The 15,885-nt window shown below is 47.6% G+C and overlaps 1 protein-coding gene across 1 annotated transcript in view; it reads left to right on the forward strand.

The window, feature by feature from the left end:
- NOTCH3 (notch receptor 3) overlaps window positions 1-3,891 on the forward strand; it is a 68,129-nt gene extending 64,238 nt beyond the window's left edge. Inside the window, exons 33-34 of the mRNA XM_084838432.1 lie at window positions 999-1,096; window positions 1,349-3,891. Of these exons, the coding sequence (XP_084694558.1) occupies window positions 999-1,096; window positions 1,349-2,593 (1,343 nt within the window). The 3' untranslated portion in view covers window positions 2,594-3,891. The remainder of the gene's footprint in view (window positions 1-998; window positions 1,097-1,348) is intronic.
- Window positions 3,892-15,885: the final 11,994 nt, after the last annotated feature.

Raw genomic sequence — 15,885 nt, forward strand, 5'->3', positions numbered from 1 at the left:
GAAAACCGGGGTTTTCCCCATTTTTTTCAGGGGGAAACAGAAACTTTGGGGAAAATGGAAAAATAAGCATTTCTTATTTTTTAAGCACTCTTCACAGATCTAAAGTCACTTTGGGAGCAATCCTACAGGGATAGGTGGCCGCCTCCAAACTCGGAGGCAACCGCCTATCCAGTGCAGGGCAGGAGAAGCGTGAAGGGGATCATCCCCTCCACGCTTCAGCCACCCTGCATTTCTGGCTAGACAGCCGAGTAAAGGGTTGGTAACAATATATAAACACCTTGTCTTAAATTCTAAAAGAAAATATTTCATAATCCAAAGCTGTTCAATTTTTCCATTTTTTTTTTAAACAAAAATCCTTGGAAAAATGTTTTCCCCGAATTTTTCTGGGCCTTCACATCTCTACACTGGGCACTCCTCAAGCAGCAGGAGTTGATTTGACCATTTTCCTGACTTCTGCCCCCCACACCCAGACTCATTTGGGGTGTGTTGATGAGGGTGAGAGCTTTGCACGCCCAGAGCCACTGTTGTTGCGGAGCCCTGCGTGTGCACAAACGGAGAGAGCAGATTATGTATAGGAGGTGGAAATGGCTTGCCTACAAAAACGCTTTACTGTTGGTATTCAGGAGTGGAGTGCTGAGCTGATGGGAAGGGACAAACGGAGAGCCTTGCTACCCAGAAGGCATTACCAGACCATTCCTGAGAGTACCTCTGGGTGATCCCGGGGGCCTCATAGCTACTTGAATCTTGTTTGGATGTTCATCTCCATAACAAAACAGTTGATCGGGGGGGGGGGGGGGCTTTTCCACGGCTCCAAGTCTACAGAAGGTCCAATGTTAATGGGATGAATGGAGACAATATGGCAAGGCAGTGAGGAAGAAGATGGTAGCTTGTGATTGAGGAGCAATAGGAGAGCTGGGATAGTAGGAGGCTTCGGTAGGGCCTGAGAACCATTAGCCAGGGAGCAATTACGTTAATCCACATGGTGTCATCTCTTCCAGGTAAATCAGCCCTGCACTGGGCAGCAGCTGTCAACAACGTAGAGGCCACAATTGCACTGCTGAAGAATGGGGCTAACAAGGACATGCAGGACAGCAAAGTAAGTTCTTGACTGCGCTTAGCTGTCCCTCATCACATTGCGCCTTCACCACAGCTTGGAGAGTCCTAGCTGTTACTGTAGGTCCCTTGTAACAGGGGAAGCTCTTGTCCAGCTGGACCAGATGGCTTCCCTGCCTGTGGGTGTGTAGTGGGGAGGTTTACTGGGGAGGCAGGAAGTTCTGTACAATCACTCACTGCCCGTGTTCCAGAATACTTGTAGTATGTGACCATCACCCTGTCCTCTCTGTGGCAGGAGGAGACACCACTGTTCCTGGCAGCCCGGGAAGGCAGCTATGAGGCAGCCAAAATTCTGCTGGATCACTTTGCTAACCGGGAGATCACAGACCACATGGATCGGCTGCCACGTGATGTGGCCCAGGAGCGCCTGCACCATGACATCGTCCGTCTTTTGGATGACTACAACACTGTGCGCAGCCCACAGGGGGCGCTACCTGCTGGCCACTCCCTCTCCCCTCTCATGTGCCCTCCCAATAGCTTCCTACCCAGCCTCAAGCCCACTCCACAGGGCAAGAAGAGCCGGCGGCCCAGCACCAAGAATGTGACAGCAGGCAGCAGTGCCAGCCTGGCACGAGAGAGCAAAGAGGCCAAGGCACGTGCCAAGAAGCTCAACCTGGAGTGCCAAGGCTCTCTCCTGGAGAGCTCTGTCACCCTGTCTCCTGTTGACTCGCTGGACTCCCCCTATGTGCCCAATCCTGCCTCGCCTGGGGTCTTCCACACAGCCAGTGCCTCCTTGTCAGTACCCTCCACTCCTATGGTCCATGGCATGATGGAGGCACCCTTTGCTGTCAGTTTGGCACGCCTCAGCGACCTAGGGGATGGCACCCTTCTCTCTATGAACCGCCTCTCAGTGCCACCTGGCCGCATGGGGCTCAGTCTGGGCATGGTGGGCCCTGTAGCCATGCCTTTTGATTGGCATGCCCGTGTTCCCACTTCCCAGTGCCAGCCCATCATAGGAGTGGTGCACCCCGCTGCCTCTCATCCCAACCTCCACCAGCCAGGCCAAGCTTTCCCTCCAGGGTTGCTTCTGCCTAACCACATGGCCATGGGGCACAGCTCTCAGGGGTTGCCCAACCAAGCTCCTTCACACACCAAGGAGGCGCCCCAGCCCATGCCCCCACCAGCCACCACCATGCGTACCAACCAACCTGTCTCACCCCAGGAGGGCCAGGGCCCGGGGGCACCACGCGTAGGGCCCCCTCAGTACTTAAAGGCAGCAGGGGTGGAGGATTACCCAACGCCGCCCTCTCAACACAGTTACACGCAGGGGCAAGATGCGACACCCAAGCACTTCCTCCACCCGCCAAGCGAGCACCCCTACCTGACTCCCTCACCAGAGTCCCCAGAGCAGTGGAGTAGCCCCTCCCCGCACTCCTTGTCTGATTGGTCTGAATCCACACCCAGCCCTACTGTATTGGGGCCAAGCCACACCCAGCTTTCTTCAGCGGAGCCATCCGCTAAGATGCAGGTGTTTGCATGAGCTGGAGGGTGGGACAGATCCCAGAGGCCTGCATCCCTCTGTGGCCCCCATTGGGGCCTGTGCCTGCCTCAGGGGTCCTGTTGTTTCCCCTATTTGTGTTTTTATAAGAAAAAACTCAAGTGTAAAAAGATTTTTTTTAAAAAAAATGCCTGATCTGGGAGCGGAAAGGCGTGGCCTTCCCATTCCCTCACTGCCAAGGAACCCAGGCTGGCCCTCTACCCACCCCTTGTTGCCATGGCGACAGGTTTGTGGGGAGGTTTTTTAAATAAATAAATAACCCCTTTTGTATAAACCCTGCATTTTACTCCAAACGCTTTATTTTTTACAATGTACTCCACGTCAGGCCCTGTTGTGCCACTCTTCTTCCCGTGGGTCTTGAGAGGACTCTGAACCCCTTGCTCCCCCTCCACGTGGCACTGACTCTTAGGTCGAGCACCCACTTCCCTTCCCACCATGTTGGGGCGGGATTCTGCTCACTGTATTTGCGTACTGGGTACGCAGTGTTAGCCCACGCCCGCAGTGCCACCCAGAGGGTTGAGCCCCACTCCGGCCTCTGTCGTGCAGGAAATGAAGCCCGACAGCCCTCAAACTTGGCACTTCATCACATTCCAGGTTAATTTATTCATCTTGAATTCTGCAGCGTTCCACCACCCCACACCCCAATGAACTCCCGACTTGCTCCAGCTAACGCTAGCCAATGTCATGGGGATTTCCCTGTCTCCAGAGTATTCTGAGCCACTGTGTTTTTATGCCTGGCCCTCACTGACATCCCTTCCCCCTTGTCTGAGGCTGCCTTCAGCCCATGCCAACAGCTACATTTTCCTCTATGGTGAGTTTCTTGCCCTTGTGGCACTGTAGGATCCTGGGGCAGCCACAGACACCAAGGTTTCACTTTGGCATAAAAGGTACTGAGATAATACAAAACACTTGCCCAGCAGCCAACTACCTACTTTCCTCTTTGCGCCCTGTTTGCCTCCTCGCACCCTGTACATTCCAGCTGTTCCTGGCTGTAAATACTGCTGGTTGGAGCAGGGGGCCAGGCAGGACCTCAGTCCGGTGGTGACTGCTGCCTCCTGCTCCCTCCTCCCTCCTTTCCCATGCTGTGTAGCATAGTGGGGGAATGGCCCTGCCAGCCACCCTCTCTGCCATAGAAGGACCATTTCTAGCTCATTTTAAAACTTTTTTTAAAAAAAGAAAATCCAGTGTAAACCAAGTAGCTTTAAAGCAGCTGGGTGCTTTGTGTACAGAGCGGCTTGAGCCGTGGCATAATAAACATAGCTAATAAAGAAACTGCCTCCGCTTCCTCTGTGTGTCATTTATTTTTATTTGTTTATTCAAAGTTATGGGCTCAGGCTGTGTAACAGTATATTGGAAAATAATATCCCGCTACCAATAATTAGAATTCAAAGGAGATTGTGTTAACTTTCCTTCCATCCAGAGCACTGTAGTATTCACTATGGAATGCTAAGAGATGTTCTTCCACTACAGGTTTTACACCTGCCTGTCCTATGGCTTGTCCAGCACCAATGTAGCTTCTGGACAAGCATTTGAAAGAGGCTGGCTGGCTCTCAAGAGTCAGCATTCCAGTGCAGGTGGAATTGCAGAGACCAATGTACTCAGAAAGACAGGCCCACGTGATTTAAATGAGTGGGTTTTGAACTTTCTACCTCAAGTGGGATCTTTTTGACATCGTCTTTTCTGCCACAGAAACACAGAGTGCATTAGGACTCACGCTTGGTTCATGTGGGACGTTGGCCAGGCCTGTTGGGCTTTACTGTTGCTCCAAATGAATGGAGGACACAATACTTCTCCACAACTGCACATTGCAGAGGCATAGTCATGGACAAGCTATCTTCAAGGAATCTTCTAACTTAGGAATGCCCAATAAGTTTCTAAGGAGCCCCATAATTTAAATAAAATGAAAATTCATAAACAGAAATCATATTTAAAAAGTTACTCTGCTGTCACAGCACTCAACTAAAGCCATATTCCCCTGAGAAACTTGTTTATTTAGCAGGATCTTAATCATTGAAGAGCCTCGTGTGGCGCAGAGTGGTAGGCGGCAGTATTGCAACCGAAACTCTTCCCCACTACCTGAGTTTGATCCCAGCGGAAGCCGGGTCTCGAGTAGCCGGCTCAGGTCGACTCAGCCCTCCATCCTTCCGAGGTTGGTTAAATGAGTACCCAGCTTGCTGGGGGAAAGGTGGTCATGACTGGGGAAGGCAATGGCAAACCACCCTGCTATAGTCTGCCATGAAAACACCAGCATAAGCAGCGTCCCTCTAGGGGTCAGTAATAACCCAGTCCTTGCACAGGAGGAACCTTTCTTTAATCATTGAACATTGTCTTTGCCTGGATGACACCTTCACTTGGCGTTTTCGTTTACTGATTCCCTTGAACCAATCACAGCATCCTAAACATAGTTTACAAATGAACAATACGTTACTGGGGAGAGGTGTTCATCTGGAGAAACTAGTCTAATATGTCTCAAATTGGAGCTTGTTTGAATTTGCAACTTACCAAGATAAACTCTAGCTATGTGAATTACTACACTTGCCTGTGGTAGCACAATGCAGAGCTAGGGATTGGTATAACCGTGTAGTTACACTATTAAAAATATTTGAGTTAAAAAGAAGTTGGAAAACACCACTTTGCAGCATAAGTAGAAATGTGTGGACAGAAATGCTTTAACTAAGGACAACAGCAGGATTGTTTGGATCAGCTGTATTCTTGTGCCCTTGCCCTCCTGCCTGCTTCTGCCCTTCAAGAGATGATGCATGCATTTTGCTGTGCTTACTTCCCCCTTGCCTCCTGATATTTCCTCCCTCTCGTTTCCCTCCTTATGTCTTCTCATGCCAATTTGCAATCAAGGTGCCATCTTAAATCTTTCAGAGACTCCAAATGGCAAAAGTCTGTCTTGACAAGCTTTTTTTAAGGGACCACTCAACTCTCCATCACCTAAAAGGACAGTTTAAATAGCCCGAATTAATCAGGTGTGGGGGGGAACATAAGAGATGTGGGGCAAGCACTTATATAGCACTTTAGAATCTTCAAAGTATTTCACATATATTATCTGCATAATTCTCAGAACATCCTGGAAGGTATACCAACAAGAAATGGAGCAGAAAATAATAAAGTTGACAGGTCTCGTCCTGGAATTTTTTATGTTGCTTTGAATTCTAAATCCAGGGTCTCTCTTGGGAGTGACTCACATATATTGTTTTAAAGACATGGATGAAGTGGTTCCTTAAAAAGCTGGGCAAGTTACCACTTTTCTAGTTAAACAAAAAAATCAAGACACCGCTTCTTAGGGTCATATTTTAGAGGGCTTTGTTCAGTCATTCAGTCGTGTCCGACTCTTCGTGACCCCATGGACCATAGCACACCAGGCCTTCCTGTCCTCTGCTCTCTCCCAGAGTGCGCTCAAGTCCATATTCACTGCATCGGTGATGCTATCCAGCCATCTCATCCTCTGCTGTCCCCTTCTCCTTTTGACTTCAATCTTTCCCAGCATCAGGGTCTTTTCCAGTGACTTTTCTCTTTGCATTAGGTGGCCAAAATATTTGAGCTTCAGCTTCAGTATCTGTCCTTCCAATGACCAGTCAGGGTTGATTTCCTTTACGATGGACTGATTTGACCTCTTTGCAGTCCAGGGGACTTGTAAGACTCTTCTCCAGCACCACAGTTCAAAAGCATCGACTCTTCAGCGCTCGGCCTTCCTTATAGTCCAGCTCTCACAGCCATACGTTGCTACTGGGAAAACCATAGCTTTGATTGTATGAATCTTTGTCAGCAAGGTGATGTCTCTGCTTCTTCCTATGCTGTCTAGGTTTGCCATAGCTTTCCTCCCAAGGAGCAAGCGTCTTTTAATTTCATGGCTACAGTCACCGTCTGCGGTGATCTTGGAGCCCAAGAAAATAAAATCTGTCACTGCTTCCATTTCTTCCCCTTCTATATGCCAGGAAGTGATGGGGTCAGATGCCATGATCTTCGTTTTTTTAATGTTGAGTTTCAAACCAGCTTTTGCACTCTCCACTTTCACCCTCAACAAGAGGCTCTTGAGATCCTCTTTGCTTTCTGCCATTAGGGTGATATCGTCTGCATATCGGAGGTTGTTGATAATTCTCCCGGCAATCTTAATTCCGACCTGTGATTCATCCAGCCCGGCGTTTCTCATGATGTACTCTGCATATAAATTAAATAAACAGGGCGACAATATACAGCCTTGTCGTACTCCTTTCCCAATTTTGAGCTAATCGGTTGTTCCATGTCTGGTTCTTACTGTTGCTTCTTGACCCTCATACAGGTTTCTCAGGAGACAGGTAAGTTGGTCTGGTACTCCCATCTCTTTAAGAATTTGCCAGAGTTTGTTGTGATCCACACAAACAAAAGCTTTAGCAAATTCAATGAAGCAGAAATAGACGCTTTTCTGGAATTCTCTTGCTTTCTCCATGATCCAGCAAATGTTGGCAATTTGATCTCTAGTTCCTCTGCCTCTTCGAAAACCAGCTTGTACTTCCGGTACTTCTCGGTTCACATACTGCTGAAGCCTAGCTTGTAGGATTTTGAGCATCACCTTGCTGGCGTGTGAAATGAGCGCAGTTGTACAGTAGTTTGAACACTCTTTGGCGTTGCCCTTCTTTGGAATTGGAATGTAAACTGAACTTTTCCAGTCTTGTGGCCACTGTTGAGTGTTCCAAATTTGTTGGCATATTGAGTGCAGCACTTTAACAGTATCATCTTTTAGGATCTTAAACAACTCAGCTGGAATACTGTCATCTCCGCTAGCTTTGTTGTTAGTAATGCTTCCTAAGGCCCACTTGACTTCACTCTCTAGGATGTCCGGCTCAAGTTCAGTGAGCGCACTATCATGGCTATCAGGGACATTCAGATCTTTCCTGTATAGTTCTTCTGTGTATTCTTGCCACCTCTTCTTAATCTCATCTGCTTCTGTTAGGTCCCTGCCTTCTTTGTCCTTTATCATGCCCGTCTTGGCACAAAACGTTCCCTTGAGATCTCTGATTTTCTTGAAGAGATCTCTAGTCTTTCCCATTCTGTTGTTTTCTTCGATTTCTTTGCATTGTTCATTTAAGAAAGCCTTCTTGTCTCTCCTTGCTATTCTCTGGAACTCTGCATTCAGTTGGATATATCTTCCCCTTTCTCCCTTGCTTTTTGCTTCCCTTCTTTCCTCAGCTAATTGTAAAGCCTCATCAGACAGCCACTTTGCTTTCTGGCATTTCTCTTTCTTTGGGATGGATTGAGTTGCTGCCTCCTGAACAATGTTACAGACCTCCGTCCATAGTTCCTCAGGCACTCTGTCTATCAGGTCTAATCCCTTAAATCTATTCCTCACCTCCACTGTGTGTTCATAAGGGATATGATTTAGGTCATACCTGAATGGTTTAGTGGTTTTCCCTATGTGCTTCAATTTAAGCTGAAATTTTGCAAGAAGCAGCTCATGATCTGAGCCACAGTCAGCTCCAGGTCTTGTTTTTACTGACTGTATGGAGCTTCTCCATCTTTGGCTGCAAAGGACATAATCAATCTGATTTCGATATTGACCATCGGGTGATGTCCATGTGTAGAGTCGCCTCTTGTGCTGTTGGAAAAGAGTGTTTGCTATGATCAGCGTGTTCTCTTGGCAAAACTCTATTAGCCTTTGTCCTGCTTCATTTTGTACACCAAGGCCATGCTTGCCTGTTATCCCGGTGATTTCTTGACTTCCTACTTTGTCATTCCAATCCCCTATGATGAAGAAGACATCTTTTTTTGGTGTTAGTTCTAAAAGGTGTTGTAGGTCTTCATAGAACCGATCAACCTCAGCTTCTTCAGCATCAGTGGTTGGGGCATAGACTTGAATTACTGTGATGTTGAATGGTTTGCCTTGGATTCGTACTGAGATCATTCTATCATTTTTAAGATTGTACCCCAGTACTGCTTTTCCCACCCTTTTGTTGACTATGAGTGCTAGTCCATTTCTTCTAAGGGATTCTTGCCCACAGTAGTAGATATGATGGTCACCTGAATTAAATTCGCCCATGCTTGTCCATTTTAGTTCTCTGATTCCCAAGATGTCGATGTTCAATCTTGCCATCTCATGTTTGACCACCTCCAGCTTACCTTGATTCATTGATCGTACATTCCAGGTTCCTAAACAATATTGTTCTTTACAGCATCGGATTTTCTTTTCACCACCAGACACATCCACAGCTGAGTGTCCTTTCGGCTTTGGCCCAGCCACTTCACTCTTTCTGGCGCTACTTGGAAATTCCCTCTGCTCTTCCCCAGTAGTATATTGGACACCTTGCGACCTGAGGGGCTCATCTTCCGGCGTCATATCTTTTAGCCTTGTGATACGTTCCATGGGGTTTTCTTGGCAGGAATACTGGAGTGGGTTGCCATTTCCTTCTCCAGTGGACCATATTTTGTCAGAATTCTCCACCAGGACCTGTCTGTCTTGGGTGGCCCTGCACAGCATAGCTTATGGCTTCACTGAGTTACGCAAGCCCCTTCGCCAGAACAAGGCAGTGATTCATGAAGGGGTTAGAGGGCCTTACGCTACTATTAATATTTCATCTGAAAGATAGTAGCTGATGGTATAGCTGCCCAGAAATGCCCAAGGAACTGACTGAGTAGGCCTGGTCTATTGGAAGTATGGTGGCCATGTATTTTACTTTACAGAGAACGGTCCTCTATTAAAAAACTTCTTCTGTTAGAAGGGCTGTCTAGTCCAAGTCTGATTTAAAGATAAAGAACTGTAAGCAAGGAGAACTGGGGCCTTAAAGCTGCCCATCAAGAGCTCCTGGACAGTGGACCAAACAGGCATGATACAGGTTACAGTCTTCTCCACTGTGGTAAGATATTTTGGGTTGGATCCTGAGTTTGTCATACTTCAGGTAGACCTATTGAAATTAATGGGATTTAAATTAGCTATGACTAACTGGAGTCCCACTGATTTCAATGGGTCTACTTTAAATATGACTCACTCTGGATCTTACTTATTGTATTCCTATTGAAATTACAGTAATTCTTCCTAAATGTGCATGTATACATATAAATTAGCATATGCATATGCAAATCTATGTCATCTTTTTTGGTGATGCATTTCCCCTCTCTTTAGCGATGCAGAAGTGGCTGCCCTAATTGGAAGGCATGGTCATGCTCCAAGGGGCCTGCAAAATGCTACCTTCCCCTTAGGCCCACTGTCAATACAGTTCTGTCAATCATTCCCTGGCCCATTTAGCCCCCCCCCCTCCCCACACGGTTTTCCTTAATACAGCAATTGCTTACCACTATGTGGCAGCAGAGATAGTAAAGTTTGCAACTCAGACTATTCTAAGGGATTTGGTGTTCTATTACTTTATTACATACATAAATAAAATACAAATAATATTACTGTTTAATAATTTAGAGTTTCTTGGCACCTTTAAGAGTAACAAATTTATTGTGGCATAAGCTTTTGTGAGCCCAAACCCATTTCACCAGATGCCTGAGGAAGAAGTGAGTTGGTGAATTTATACTCTGAGCAAAGTGCCAAAGCAAAGGGGTGTGTTTTTTTTTTTGTTATAAAGTGAGACACTTAGGGTATGTGTATCTATTCTACCCCCTTATGCAGTTTCATGTATCTGCTCAAGTGGCAGATACATTAAACTCATCCAGAAACGCTTGTGTTCCAATAAATGTATTGGTTTTTAAGGAAACACAAGACTCTTCGGTGTTTTTATTTTCTTGCCACTGCCTAACATGACTACCTTCTCTGGAAGTTAGGGCACAGTCCTATGGATTGTGCCCTTGTTAGATGGAAGCCTCTGATCTCGCAGGGTTCTGAATATCCAGTGCCCTGCCAGGCTGCTGCTAGCAGAGGGAGAAGAACCACTGAGGCGATTTTCACCTCTCCATCCTCCTTTTTGTAAATGTTTTCCAGTTGCACTTCTGGGGGCTGGGCTGGGGCTGGAGAGGCCATAGGATTTCTCATATCCTGGCCTCTCCTCTCCCCACACCGCCCACTGCAATGCCACCTTTCAGGCCTCTCTGTGGACTTCCAAAGCTGCTTTTGTGACCTCAGTGACTACTCAGGCAAGGGGACGGGGGGAGGGCTTGGATTTCAGCATCCCCTTCCGAGGTCATGGCAGTGTCTATGGCCTCATAGGGGGGACTCTGAAGAATCTTATGGTTCCTGGAATGGTCTCCAAGTACCATAGGGTTGCTCTCTCCGTCATCCTTTGTGACCAGCAACAGTTAAATATAACCAAAAAAGATGTCAAATATAAAATTACCTACCTCATGGGAAGTTCCTGCAAAAGCCAAGCCTTCCAAATTAGAGCTGGACACAAGCAACTGAAAAAAATCAAGACACAAGGCCAATTTACATGATACGGCTGCTCTAAATGGCTTCACGTGGCAGCTGTTAACATGTAACTCACCTTGCACACTGGTCACATTGTTCCATGCCACTGTAAATATATAAAAGACGTTGCGTTGACAAAGTGACAGTCACTCTAGAATGGGCTGCTGGTATCAGTGGGCACCTCCCAAGGCCCATGCCTCAGCAGACAGTCTCTCTTGAGCCCCTAGCCCTGCTGCAGCTGCTCCTTGTTGCTGTCGCTGCCTGTTTACCTGCCCTCTCTGAGTGAGCGAGCAGGAAAAGGAGCAGCAGCCTCCACTTGCTTGGACACCTCCTTCTGGTAGTTGTGCCCAGAGGAATAGGGCAGACTGATGGGCAGCAGTGGCAACAAGGTGGTGACCCCCCCCCCCCGGAAAGACTGGCCTGCCAGAGGTATTTTGTCCCTCAAAGCTTGGGCCTGGTACTGGCTGCTATGCATGATCCCAGAGGTAACCATTCCAGGTGCTTCAGAGTAGCCTTCGCATGATGGTTCTAACACAACCTGGTGCCCTCTAGCTGTTTTGGACTTCAGCCCCCGCCAGCCCCCGCCAGCACGGGCAATGGTCAGGAATGCTGGGAGCTGTCATCCAAAACATCCGGAGGGAGCCAGGTTGGGAAAGGCTGTTCTAACATGTAAACTGGTCTTCAGTGCATATGAAGGAGAGTGGTTATCTTGGGGACAAAGCTTCCTACCCCAGCCAGTAAAATCCTCCACTGCTTATGTTACAGTGAATTGTGGTAGCCTGTCCAGCTCAGACCTGCTCTGTGTGCTTTCCTTCGAACACCAGCAGCGTGACCCCAAATTGCTTCAAGCCGCAAGCAATCCCCCATTAAGGCTTTTATCAGCCTGCCTTAGTCCCCTGGGGAACATAGAAATGCCTGCTGCCAGGCCTAGAGACCTTTTGAGGTTAGGTATGTAAGAAAATTAGAACAGAGCCTCAGCCTTTGAAGAGATGGACACCCCCTCTGACACGCAAAGATGATTAATTCACCTCAGTCCCAACCAATTAATCACACTGTACTTTATATCCAATTGCCAGAAACCAAGAAAAAGGTTATTGAAGAAAAGGAAGGCAGTTTAGTGGCATATGGGGGGAAAGTTGTAAGCAACATTAAATATATAAATGGAGGTACAGTCTCCATACCAGACCCTAGCCTAAATGTACAGAGGTTATCTGGTGGCATAACAGTCTATGGGTGAGCTGCGACCTCTAGTGATAAAAGTGTCTGCCCAGTATTTCTCCTATGTGGCTTGGGAAATTCCATAGTCAAACTGGTCACCCAGTCCAGTTTCTTCGTCCCCTGCACCCTTGCTTCAGCCAATACACATTTCAGTCTCTCTTAGATACAGCTGCTAGGGTTGCTTTTAGCTGGGCAGGTAGGATGCTTAATGGACAGGAAACTAAACTGAGAACTGGGATGATTTCCTTGGCTGATACCATTTTGGGTTGGGAGAGATATATGGAGAGACAGGTGCCTAAAGGACATTGCATTTTTCTGCAGGCAAGCAAGATCCAACCAAACAAGGGAGAGTGTTCTAGTCTAGTGTACACAGGTGGGTCAAAATGAAGTCTTAGGACAATCTAATCTTATGCCCACTTACTTTGGAGTAAGTCCAACTGATCTCAGTAGGACTTACTTTTGAGTAAACATGCATAGGAATAGGCTGCAAAACACATTATGCCCCGTAGGTGGAGACTAATTGAATCTCCCAGCCTCGTGATTTCTCCTTTGCAGTAGTGATTCCTAGGGGGCAGCATCTGATGAAGTGGACGGTGTCCAGAAAAGCTTATGTTGGAATAAACGTATTAGTCTTTATGGTGCCACAAGACTCTTTCATGCAGTAGTGAGTTATTACTCTCTAAGGGTTTTCAACACCTGGAACACATTTTCTTCACATCACAATAGACCTCTTTTGTTGAAGGTCCCTGGGAGTGTGGACATTTTTCCATCTAGGAGTGAATGACTGTACATGAATAGCTCATTGCCCAGGGATGACTATCACAGAGAACATTTTTAGAAGGCCTCAGAGTGCCTCCCCGACCCTAATCTCGTTCCTCTTTAATTTGTGTAACTACATCAGCCTTTCCCAACATGGTGTCTCCCAGATCTTTTGGACTATAACTCCTGCCAGCCCCTACCAGCATGGCCAATTGTCAGAGATGATGGGAATTCTAGTTCAAAATATCTGGAGGGTATCAGGTTGGGGAAGGCTGATCAGTACTGTATTGTATATACCATAAAGCTTTTTGTCTTGGCTGGGGTATGTTGACCTGGTTAGGCCTCATCTTGAGTACTGTGTCCAGTTCTGGGCACCACACTTTAAGGAGGATGCAGACAAACTGGAAAGGGTTCAGAGGAGGACAACGAAGATGATCAGGGAACTGGAACAAAGCCCTATGAGGAGAGACTGAAAGAACTGGGCATGTTTAGCCTTGAGGAGAGAAGACTGAGGGGAGATACGATAGTGCTCTTCAAGTCCTTGAAAGGTTGTCACAGAGAGGAAGGCCAGGATCTCTTCTTGACCATCCCAGAGTGCAGGACACGGAATAATGGTCTTAAGTTACAGGAAGCCAGATTCTAGCTGAACATCAGGAAAAGACCCCTGACTGTTAGAGCAATATGACAATGGAACCAGCTACCTAGGGAGGTGGTGGACTCTCCCATGCTGGAGGCAATCAAGATGAAGCTGGACAGCCATCTGTCAGGGATGCTTTGACTTAGATTTCTGCACTGAGCAGGGGGTTGGACTGGATGGTCTTATAGGCCCCTTCCAACTCTACTATTCTATGATTCTATGACCTCCAATTTCCTGCCACCTTGGATCATTGAAGGCTGATTCAGACATCATCCAGTGGTCAGATCCCACATGGGGGTGGAGTTTGGGTCCAGACCTCACGAACACATGTGCCCACTGCTGTGCAAATGATGGCACATGAGGGCCATCTGTGTGTACATTTGTATACACCTTGAATTTGATTTCAGGTAGCCTTTTCCCTCATACAAGGAGTGGCAGGATCACCAATATCTGGCCAAACTTATGAGCTTTTCTATATGAGGCTTTTATTGTGCTCTCCTTGTGATTCCTCATTCACAGTAGTGTGCGGGTCCTTTACACAATGTCGTCAACCTCCAGAGCCTCTCCTGTGCTTTGCACCCATTATCGCGTTTTTTTCCTTAATGAGGAAAGTCTGATATTTTCTCTGAATTGTGGTATAGAGCTCTCATGTATTTGCACAATTCTGTTCTAGCACAGCACCACCTAGTGGTTTTGTAATGGAACATATAGAAAGGCAGAGGACCCCCCCCTCCCAGAAAAACATGTGTAACGGAGTTGAGCTTAATCCCGCAAAGAATCTGGAAGCATAAGCGTAGGTAAAGGTGTGGGTTAAAAGCCTCATGTAGAAAAGCCCTGTATGTAAACACTCCCAGTTCACAAGCCATGGTGGTGGTTGCCTCTGCCTCACCACATGTGGTAGCTTAGTGCTAGACTGAATGTCTGAACAAGCCCTAAAAGTCTGTTAGCCAGTCGCAGGGAGAATTAATTATTGCAACTTACAATTCTGTAGCAAGAATTAAAAAGACAATTACAGTATCTCAGGACAGCCTTGACCAACCTGCTACCTTCCCCTAAGATGTTGTGGATTACAGCTCCCATAATCCCCAGCCATTGGTCATGCTGGCTGGGTCTGATGGGGGCTGTACAACATCTGGAGGTCACCAAGTTGGGGATGGCTGCCTTTGAGAGTTTCATGCTGTATGTATAAAAGAGGAAGAAACGGGAGAGAGAAGGGAAAGCGTTTGTTTGTCTGTTCCTATCGATGTCAGAGTCAAGGGACTTCTCCACCCAACGCACAGGTGGCAATGGAGCCAAATGAAGAACAGGCCTAGCACCCTCTAGCTCCTTAGTGCCTTGGAAACAGAGAGGCAGAGGTGTGGGGGGGGCGGGGCTGGAGGGATAGTATAGACTGGGAGACCCTTTCCACCACTGTGCTTTCCCTGCTCGTAGAACTTTAATTGGACACGTCTGGGCCATTTAATCCTCTTACTTTCCAGACTGGGGTGTGTACATCACATGGTTGCTGCAGAGCCTCTGGAGAATGCGAACCCCATGCCAGGGGATTAACCTTCTCTGGCCCCAGCAGTTTGAATAAGACAGATTGCATGCCTCCAGGGACTCCATGCAAACACACAACTGGGGTCTGCAAAGCCCTCTGCCGCCTAGAACTGGCTGAGTTTAGTGGGATGGACACTCAGACTAGGATGGGGCTCTGGAATGAACACCACAACATCTTTGCAACCCCACTGTGCCAACAGGCCTGTTTTTAAAGCCCCAGATAACAATGCCGTTGCTGCTCCAGTTCAGGGCTGAGCAGGCACAAGGCGGGTTGACTTTTTTGCTGCTGGTAGGCCAGGTCAGCCGAGGGTGCCAGATGGGGCCAGGGATCTGAGGGGCCATGCCTCTGCAGTAGTACCCTCTTGGACAGCAGCAGCATACCACAAGAGCCTGTCTGTTGGGAGGAGGAGCAGGTGGTAGCCCCCGGGGATACAGACTTCGGGAAACAAGCCAAGGGTGTGCCAACATGCGTTTCTGGGGTGGGAGAGGTGCTGGATGCCAGAGCCTGCTGGGACTTGTATGGCCTTGGAGCCTGCATAGGGGATGTGCCTATGTATGCCAGGGTGAGGTCAGGCTGCACGTGTTGGCAAGTGTGTCATGGGGTTAGAACACACACACAAAACATTCCTGATCTCGGAAGCTTTGCCAAGTATCCTGATTTCAAGGCAAAGTTTCTTCAGAATATCTGTTAAACTCACAGAACAAATATGCAACAACTGCACAGAACTGTCGGGCTGCCCACCATGCCCACGCCCCATCCCAGCTCAGGAAAGTGCTCAGCACGTGGGCACG

Source organism: Heloderma suspectum, chromosome 2 (assembly GCF_057233095.1).
Source record: "Heloderma suspectum isolate Gila_16-S chromosome 2, 16-S_ref, whole genome shotgun sequence".
NCBI classification, from domain to species: Eukaryota; Metazoa; Chordata; class Lepidosauria; order Squamata; family Helodermatidae; genus Heloderma; species Heloderma suspectum.